The sequence below is a fragment of the Pundamilia nyererei genome, unplaced genomic scaffold, assembly GCF_000239375.1.
Source record: "Pundamilia nyererei isolate P.nyererei 1_Seehausen unplaced genomic scaffold, PunNye1.0 scaffold00235, whole genome shotgun sequence".
NCBI lineage: Eukaryota > Metazoa > Chordata > Actinopteri > Cichliformes > Cichlidae > Pundamilia > Pundamilia nyererei.
Window position 1 is genome coordinate 394,457 of NW_005187636.1, and position 9,965 is coordinate 404,421.

General features: G+C 38.8%; 1 protein-coding gene across 1 annotated transcript; it reads left to right on the forward strand.

Annotated features, from left to right (window-relative positions):
• Positions 1-2,191: 2,191 nt before the first annotated feature.
• Positions 2,192-8,931, forward strand: LOC102195361 (solute carrier family 26 member 9). Its single transcript, XM_005749026.1, has 21 exons — positions 2,192-2,316; positions 2,524-2,663; positions 2,789-2,899; positions 3,046-3,221; positions 3,324-3,488; positions 3,575-3,727; positions 3,856-3,938; positions 4,033-4,180; positions 4,266-4,379; positions 4,500-4,577; positions 4,684-4,779; positions 4,871-4,977; positions 5,065-5,134; positions 5,220-5,312; positions 5,403-5,540; positions 5,689-5,940; positions 6,463-6,517; positions 6,880-7,016; positions 7,763-7,822; positions 8,735-8,822; positions 8,903-8,931. Exons 1-21 carry the CDS (start codon positions 2,192-2,194, stop codon positions 8,929-8,931), a joined length of 2,418 nt encoding a protein of 805 aa, XP_005749083.1.
• Positions 8,932-9,965: the final 1,034 nt, after the last annotated feature.

The following is a 9,965-nucleotide window of genomic DNA, read 5'->3' on the forward strand; positions in this document are numbered from 1 at the left end:
TTAAGTAGCAGAGGGATTGTTAATCAGTTTTATTTAATTTGTTTTAGTGAAATTCAACAATGAGACAAGCCTTCAAACAGGAATGTTTTTATAGATGGAAGCTGACATTTTTCCTTCCTCATCTCTTCTGATGACTTTTTTCACTGGTTTTGCATTTTGCTAGAGTCAGCATCATTACTGGTATCATGAGTCGGCACAGGTAGTCCAACTCTCCCAGGACAGCACATCAGTGTGTGTCATTGCTAGAACGCTTTGCCAGGGAAGTCTCCAAAGCATGGAGGAGAATGTAAGCTCTAGGAGAGCTGGACTGGGCAATAGAAGGCCTTTAACTCATTAGCAAGACCAGTATCTGATTCTTTGTACAAGGAGAAACAGGATGAGCACTGCTGCAGCCCTATGAAATTACCTCCAGCAGGCCACTGGTGTGTATGTTTCAGACCAAACAATGAGGCACAGTCTTCATGAGGGTGGCCCAACGCCCTCTAGTGGTCCCTGTGCTCACTGCCTGACACTGTGGAGCCTGATTAGTATATTGCCAAATATTACCGGAATTGGGAGTCCAGCACTGGTTCCTGTACTTTTAATAGATGAGACCAGATGTTAAAAGGTCAGGAGATCCCATGGAGAACATTATTTTTCTGGTAACATTGTTCAGCATGACTGGTTTGATTGTGGATGGACGGACAGACCTCTACTGGCTAGGCAGTGCTTGGCCTCATGTGGCAGGAGTATGCAAGCAGTTCCTGAAAGATAAAGGAACTGAAACAGCTAACTGCCCCTCACGCTCGCCTGGCTGAAACCCAGTAAAACAGCTCTGGGACATTATGTTTTGGTCCATTCGATGCTACCTCAGACTGCCCAGTAGCTTAGTCATCTGGTCCAGATATGGGAGGAGATCCCCAGAAGACACCATCCATGGTCTCGCTAGGAGCATCCCCTGACGTTGTCACGTATGCATATCTTGGGCCTTCACATACATCTGAATACAATTTTGAGTTGCTACAATGAAAATTCAGCATAATGGACTTGCATGCTGTATTATTTTTTCACTTGGATTTTTTTGTTGTCTTTGAATTCAGCCATCTATGGTTTGATAATGATAATTTTCATTAAATGATGTGGCATCCTTATGATTTCATTATGTGTTTGAAAGTGTTTCTTTAAATTTTTGTGTAGTGTATTTCACAGTAAGCGTGCATGCACCAGGCTTTATCCTTTTAAGCTCCACCCAGCAGGTGTAGAAGGTCTTTAGCATTACTTCAAAAGTAATCAAACAAGTCTCATTTGAGTCAAACATCTGCAGACGTGCTTCAAGAGTAAGCAAGGCAAAAGTAAGTACAATGTCTTAAAATTTCTGTTTTTTATTTAACATTGTACAACAAAATTTCTTTTTTTATGTTGAGCTTTAACATCTGTCTAATTGTGTTTGCCTTTACACACGGCATTTTAGTCAGCTGCAATCAGTCACACTACAGGCATACACCAGTTGTTAGGAATCGCTTATTTACATTAACAGGTTATATGTAAGAGATGTAATGTAATATCCCTAGGTTGTGATATTGATAAGATATATTATTCACACAGTATTTCCATATTGGAGATTTATTTATTAGACAAAAAGGCTAAATCTAATTTCATTTTCTTAATGCAGTTATATCTCTTTTTAGCTTTATTTCTTTAAAATCTTTTTTTCCTGTTTAGTGTTTAACAGTTTATAAAAATATAACAACAATTACAACTGACAGCTGTTGGATCATCTGTTCAATATAAAAAGTAAAAATATCTGTGTATTCATAATGTATTGTATTGTCATTCTGGTGAAAAATAACATAAGTTTTTCTCCTGCATGGAGAAAAGGATTACTGAGGACTAAATAAACTTGTGCATGATCTTTTATTTACCCAGTGTAGATCAAACATTTTATTAGTCCCGTGAAGTTTTGGCTGATCTTTCATTCATCAAGGTTAGATAAGGACCTTACACTTAAAATATGGGCCAGGTTTAGTATCGGGAAAGGTGAAGTATAAAGTTCCAGGTATGCTGTTGAGTTTTTATGGATACTTTCATGAATTAATGACAAATTTAAACAAAAAAGACACCAAATGACTTATTATATTAATGTGTTAAATTTCACTTTGAAGACATTGCATAAAATATCTGCCTGCTTAATATATTTTGCTATGTTGTAGCCATGCAACAGGAAAACCCACGTTATGTGATTGACAGGCCGGCATATAACCTCCCTGACTTTGACAGAGAATTTGACAAAAAGAGTCGACAGTTCCCTGTTGGAGAAAAAGTAAAGAAACTCTTCAGGTACCGAACTGCAATCTTACTGCACAGTCAACATGAACAACGTGCTTTTCTCTCACACAAACTCTTCTGATAAGCCTCTGTATTATATTCAAAAGCACGGGGATACATAACTAGAACTCAAGTTAACATGTGTGTTATTGACTTTTATAAATGAACAAGCAGAAAACCAGAGATCTTCTAAGACAGTTTTTTGTTTTTTTGTGTTAGATGTTCTGTACCCAGGCTCAAAGGATTGTTACTTAAACACCTGCCGGTTCTAAGCTGGCTTCCCAAGTACAAAGTAAAAGAAAACCTGCTGTGTGATGTCATTAGTGGGGTCAGCGCCGGCACCATTCAGGTTCCCCAAGGTCAGTCAATCTTCTACTCTCAGATAACTCTGTATAACAGCCTTTGACTGATGCTAGCTGGTGGAGTGGATAACAGTTTTTGTGTTATTTTTTATTATTTATTTGACAGCTTCTTTTCTTTCCAGGCATGGCTTTTGCTCTCCTTGCAAATCTTCCTCCTGTCAATGGTCTCTATTCCTCTTTCTTCCCCCTCATCCCATATTTCTTCATGGGCACTGCTCACCAGATGGTCCCAGGTAAATCAGAATGATTTATCTACAGCAATTTTGTGTGATGACAGTGATAAGTTACCAGAGCTGCATGGTGCTGCACTGAGCCTGACTTTGCCCGCTTTGCAATATGGCAAGGAAAATAGATGTGACACCCTACTTTCTATGTCTAGGTACTTTTGCTGTTCTCAGCATTATGGTGGGAATCGTGTGTCTTAGGCTAGCCCCTGAGTCGGATTTCAGTCATTTCAATGCCACTCTTAATGCCACAGTAGTGGACACTGACAGGATGAATGAAGTTCGTCTGGCTATATCTGGTACTCTGGCCTGTCTCACTGCAATCATACAGGTACTTATACCACTAAAAGCTCAGTCCTTTAAGGTAAAATCTGAAAGGAATATGGGATATAGTTTAAAGGTGGCACACTGAGTATGATTTATGTCTGTGCAGATTGGTCTTGGCTTCATGCAGTTTGGGTTTGTAGCCATCTATCTGTCAGAGTCGTTTGTCAGAGGCTTCATGACTGCTGCAGGACTGCAAATCTTAATTTCAGTGCTCAAGTACATCTTTGGCATCACAGTGCCATCTTACAGTGGTCCGCTGGCTGTTATATATGTAAGTTACCCATTCATTATTAAAGAAAATATGATCGGATACTTTGCAAAATTATGATTTGCTGAAAATGATTTCTTTCCAAACAGACTCTCAAGGATATAATATTGGGCCTTCCTGATACCAATATAGCCTCCTTAGTCTTTGCTTTGGTCAGCAGTGCAGTTTTGATTGTGGTGAAAGAACTAGGTTTCCACTTTCGTCATAAACTTCCTTTCCCTATTCCTATTGAGATCATCGTCGTAAGTAGTTAAAATTTTTCTTTTAGATATTTGAGATAGCTGTTGCACAGATGTTTTTCTGGGTGCACATAAGAGAATTAACAGTATATAATAGAATGTAGCGTGATTTCTGTTCCTGTTTTACACAGGTGGTGGTGGCCACAGCCATCTCAGGTCCGCTGCATCTTCCTGAGATCTACCACATGGACATTGTGGGCAATATTCCTCTGGGGTAAAGCAGACATAAGCTTTTTTGTCCTACTGTTATTCATGAAAGTCATTAAAGAATGTTTAACTCTGATTTGTTTCTTGTCTCTGTTTTCTAGATTTCCTGCACCGATCCTCCCAACAGTGAGTCAGTGGGAAGACATGTTGAGCACAGCTTTCTCTCTGGCTATTGTCGGATACGTCATCAACTTAGCTATGGGCAGGACACTGGCAGCTAAGCATGGCTATGATGTGAATCCCAACCAGGTTTGAAAAACTGCATCTCTCTTAAAAATGTAAGAAGTGTATTTTATTTCACTTTTGTCAACACTGAAATGGTCTTTTTGAATAGGAAATGTTGGCTCTAGGCTGCAGCAATTTCCTTGGGTCTTTCTTTAAGATCCATGTGATCTGCTGTGCTCTGTCTGTAACGCTGGCTGTTGACAGTGCTGGAGGAACTTCACAAGTGAGTGCAGATCATACTCAAATTATAACTAAGAACCTACTGAGGAAGATTTAGTATGGACTATAAATACAGCAAATGTTTACCAAAGCCCCTAACTACTGCACTACTGCTCTCTTGTAGTTTGCCAGTCTGTGTGTAATGCTAGTAGTAATGGTCACCATGCTCGCCCTGGGAATCTATCTAAAGCCACTCCCAAAAGTAAGTGGACATAACAGTGTGAACCTGAAATATCATACAAAACATACAGACGTAAGAGAACAACTGAGACATATTAAGTAACTTCAGTTATCTTTGTTTCTCCAAGTCAGTGCTTGGAGCGTTGATTGCAGTAAACCTGAAGAACACACTCCTACAGCTCTCTGATCCCTTTTACTTATGGAAGAAGAGCAAACTGGACTGTGTAATTTAAATCATTTGATATGATATTGAAGCATAATGCAGTGGGGTTTTTTTTACTATATTTTTTTCATGTCTTATTGTCTCTTTTTTAGTGTGTGTGGGTTGTGTCATTCTTGGCCACATTCTTTCTAAGCTTGCCTTATGGTGTTGCTATCGGAGTGAGTTTTTCCATCCTGGTAGTTATATTCAAGACACAGTTGTGAGTAAACTGTATGAACATGTAGTACATTTGAACCAAAAATGAGCTCTACTGTTTTAGTTTTTCATAACTACGTTTTCCTTACAGTCGCAATGGTTCAATAATTGTCCAAATTAAGGATACAGATATCTACAGAAATCCAAAGACGTACAGCAAGGTATACTAAGTATATATCTTTTTTTTTTACCATAAGAAATTACTTGGGGTGAATTACATCTCATTTTTTCGTAACAACTCCACAGGTCATGTCAGTAACAGGTGTGAAAATAGTTAACTATTGCTCACCAATCTACTTTGCAAATGTGGAAATATTTCGCCAGAGAGTCATCAAAAAGGTAAGACAAAATGGCCACTTTTCCCGTCAGGCAAGGTTGGCCATGTGTTCATGTGACATGTAGATGTTTATATAGTATTTGTATACCTAGACTGGGCTGGACCCTGGCAAACTTATCCTGGCCAGGCAGAAGTTCTTGGACAAAGAACAGAAGGAAAAAGTGAAACAAGATAAGGACAAAACGTCAAGAAGGCGGAAACTCAGCTCTTTGGTTAACATGAAAGCTCAGGTAGGATCAAGTTCATATGACATCAGACTCATGTAATTTACGGGCCATCCAACTGTTGATATATATCCCACTGAGTTAAAGGTGATTCACTGAAAGTACAACTTGTGACCTTTCTGTACCTTTCTGTATTTGTTTCCTGTAAATCTAGACCATATCTCAGCTTGAACTGCAAAATGACTTTGATATGAACGATGGCAGTGCCAACAATGCTGAACTTCCTACAAGCTATGTCAACTTCCACTGTAATGACATTGAACTTGGCGAGCAGTTGCCTGACCAAGAGCCATCCAGTCCCCCTGTTCTCACCCTGGAGCCTCAGCCAGTGCCCTTCCACACCCTAATCCTCGACATGGCGGGGGTCTGCTTCATAGACCTGATGGGCATAAAAGCATTGATAAAGGTTATAAAGTTCTCTCCTGTGCTAACAGAGTCAGGATTAACATAATATAGGATTAATGTAATGTAATATAAGTACACTAAATGTTTTAAATTTTGTTTTATGGTGCAGAAAGTAACCATAAAAGATTAAAGATGCAGTTATTTTAGATTGGAAAATAGTTTAAATTGGCAGCAAAAGTTTTTTGAAAGGGGTTTTATTATGTTTAATAATATAAAATGGATGTCTAACAGCTAAGTTAATTAACACAAATTATAATTTCAGAGAATTTCTCATTTTGATATTCCCATATCAAAGAGACTGAGGCAGTTATGTCCAAATAGAAAAAGAGAGCTTCTAACCTGCGTTGAACACATTTTTGAATCATGAAAGGATGCCTTACTTTTTTCTCAAATATTTCATTTTCAGTTAGCCAGATGCTGTTCAGCCGAGCCTTTTTATGACAGCATTAATAATTGGATTTCGTTGTAAGTTCATGTATGTGCATGTCCATGACAGGTTTTCTTTCTTTCATTTTCCACGCAGATGAACTCGGGCTACACGATGCTGGGCATTAAACTGTACCTGGCTAACGTTCAAGGTAAAATCTTAAACTACCTGCATTTGTTCACACCTGTTGGCTACTCTGTACAGTTGGCATGGCAACAAAGATCTAATCATTCATAAAGCACTGAGTCCATTAGCTCTGTGAAGTGCTCTGTCAGAGGAAAACAAGTTAGACATTGCGTATCATTTTGTGCAGGTAACCTCAATTTCCCAGCGAGATAAAGGGAAGATCCACAGTGACTGTAGTTTATCATGCTTGATTACTTTAAAGCTGCAAATTTTCTCTTGTTTCCTGCCTTAGAGAATTGTAATTACAATACTACAGGCGCGTTAGGCAAAATCACTACATTTAACAATGTCTTTGTCCCTGTATAATATTAGTTGCCTTACTTGCAGCCCAGGTGTATGAAGAACTGGAGGCCGGGGGAGCGTTTGAAGATGGCAATATTGCCCGCAGTAATCTCTTTCTTTCTGTTCATGATGCCATTCTGTTTGCTCAGCAGACCTCTGGAGAGAGGGAAGTCTACTCAAAGGTAGGCCTCTCTGCATAAAATAACCTTATCAGACAAATCCTTTTCAAAACATCACATACAAACACATGCTGTTTAAAGCCTCTAAGGTTAGGGATATGGGGACAGATTAAACAGAGGAGAAAAATATATTTTTTTCTTAAGTGAAAAATTCCTCTTCTTAGTACAGCTTTTGTCACCTTATCTGGTTCAGCAAAGGTAAACAGAAATATCACAGGGTTTTGTGACAGAGTAAGCGCCACAACAAACAAAGCTGTACGTTACACCAAGGTCATGGCACATGCTGTATGCTCTGTATCTGATTTAGTCTCTCATATTGTTTCTCATTGTCACATGAGCTAGAGCAGCCTTTTTATTAATCTAACATGACATACACACCATGGAAGACAATAGCAAATTATTATAGGTGAAAAGGTAGAAAATTGTTAATATTTTTTTTAATTCAGAAGATTAATAAAATAGATTATGTTGTACATTTCTAAATAGAAAGTAAAATAGCTCCGTAAAAATTGGTTACTGATAAAAAAAATATTACTTAGCATGGATAACAAATGATTTTAAAGTTTACTGTAGTTCTGTAATGCAAAAGTCTAGGTCTTTGAAGAGCACTTTGGAGTAACTGCTTTCACACAGTTAAAGGAGATTTCATTGTATGCCAACTGTCTTACTGCATGTCGTGTCAGTATTAATAGAATCACATTGTGTACAAGCCTGTTTAACTAAAATATGTGAAATGTTGTTGGCTGCAGGCCCAGGGAGCAAAACACGGACTTGATTTTAACATTAATGAGGAGAAGGATCTGGAACAGGTACACTGACGTTTGTTTGCACAACCTGATACAAAATGACAGGTTCACCTACTTATTATTAATTCTGTAGCGAACATTCTGTGTCTAAGAGTCACTTTACTTTTGCAGGAAATGTTTTGAAGTGAACAAGAGCAGAAGAAACATACTGGAGATATTGTCAATAATTTTGACATTATTCTGCAATTTATGAAATGCGTTCTTGCCAAAATCCGTCCTCTGCTTAAGCTTTCATCTTTTATCCGACTATCTAAAATTTTCATATGTTCTACCTTGATCAGTAATCAGGGGCAGTATCCAGTACTTCGCGTCACTGGCAGGGGGTGGCACGTACTAGCGCAAGAGACACCAGCAACAAGCAAGTGCTAATGAAGGGAACTCTGGGGCTCAGTTTGCCTACCTTTTACAATAACCGAGGAGTGAACTGCTGACTGCGCAGTCATACAGAAGTGCTCCTTTAATTAAATGAGAGTGTGCATGGCCACAGCTGTGAGCTACAACTAGCTGAGCAGTCTGGCTAAGCCCCTGTGGAGGTAAGGAACTGCAAAAGGCTAAACATAAGTGAAAGGAAGATTACATAGTATCAGCAGTTTCATGGCTTTGTTGTTGCAAACTCTGTTAAGCATCAGAGTCTTCATAATTGTCCATAAGGCAGAATTGAGCTACAACAACCAAATAACACTCTTAATTGTTGCCTCTTGCGCCAGTATAAACTGTAAGAAAGAGAAATGTGTGGGCCAGATAACTTGTGTTTGTGTAGCAGGTGCTTAAAGGCCTGTGGTGTCTAGTCTAGCAGCAGGCTGTCAGTGGTGTTGGTATGCCTGTGATGCATGAATGGATTTATAACGCTATTAAGAAATCATCCTAAGGTATTCTGGCACACATCTGCTCCTCTGCTCCCCTTCGTCTCTGCAGCAAATTGGCACCACAAGTGATTACAAGGTTTCTATGGCCATCAGCTTTAATTTGGAGCCTTGGGAAAGTCTTTCATCGCTTAATGCATGTAAGTGTCTGTGTGTGTTTGTGTTTAATTCATCACCTGCAGCTTACACTTCTCTTTCTTCTCTGCCTCATTGTTTTCAGGCTGCCTGTGTGGACTTGATTTGATTTAAATTAAGGGATATTTTGATTGAAAGAATTAGTTTGACTTATGTTTGACATATGGTTATGAGCTATTATTGTCCTACTTTTCTTGACTATAAATGTTTCAATGTACTGTGTAAGAAAAGGCAATCTCTCTGTCATTTTTCATTTTCCATACACAACACTAGCAAAAGCTAATAGACCACTATATTCATTTGTTGTACTAACTTTAGCCAGTATAGCAGTTTTTATTATGTACATGTGATAACTCATTAGAAAAAAGTTTTCAAAGGAGTCTGTGCAGTCCTTTGAAATGCAGAGGAGTTCAGCTCAGTGACAGCAAGGCGCCCAAATCATCACCCCTCCACCCCCCTTGATAGTTGGTATGGGTTGTTTGGCTGTGGGTTGTTTGGGGTGGTAGAACGGGTCAGCTACTAACCAGAAGGTTGATGGTTCGATCTCAGGCTCCTCCAGTCTGCATGCCAAAAATATCCTTGGGCAAGATACTAACCCCATGTTGCTCTCCGATGCATCCATCAGAGTGTGAATGTGTGTGAATATTAGATAGTGAGCACTTAACAGCTTATAAAAAGTGTTTGTGTGACTGGGCGAATTAATTAGCTGTATAAAGTGCTATGAGTGCTCAGATAGAGTAGAAAAGCCCTATATAAGAACCAGTCCATTTACCATTTGTGCTGATATACTATGTTTGGTTTACCAGACGTGGTTCTCTGGTTCTCTCTGCATTGTGGTCAAACATATCTACTCAAGTCTTATCTGTCAACCTTTCCAAAACATACATGCTCAGTTTTTTTTCTAATGGTGCTGTCATTAACTTCAACATTTAACATGCTCACTGAGGTCTTGGTATGTTATTTTTCATTTTCTTTGAACATTGAATGGTTTGACTTTGAATTTGCTGGGACATGCAGACTGTGGCAATGTGTTAACGTACACCTGAATAAACCAATAAACAGCCAAAATGTATTCTTTTATAGAGGCAGTCACACTTACTGACCATCAGTTAATCAGATGCATTTGATTAGCAGTACCTGGCTGTTCC

Excerpts from the sequence above, each read along its gene's own strand:
- LOC102195361 (XM_005749026.1), top strand. The coding sequence starts at position 2,192 with ATGCAACAGGAAAACCCACGTTATGTGATTGACAGGCCGGCATATAAC. Across the intron at positions 4,380-4,499 it reads GTGCTGGAGGAACTTCACAA|TTTGCCAGTCTGTGTGTAAT; the intron begins GTGAGTGCAGAT and ends GCTCTCTTGTAG. Across the intron at positions 4,978-5,064 it reads GTTATATTCAAGACACAGTT|TCGCAATGGTTCAATAATTG; the intron begins GTGAGTAAACTG and ends TTTTCCTTACAG.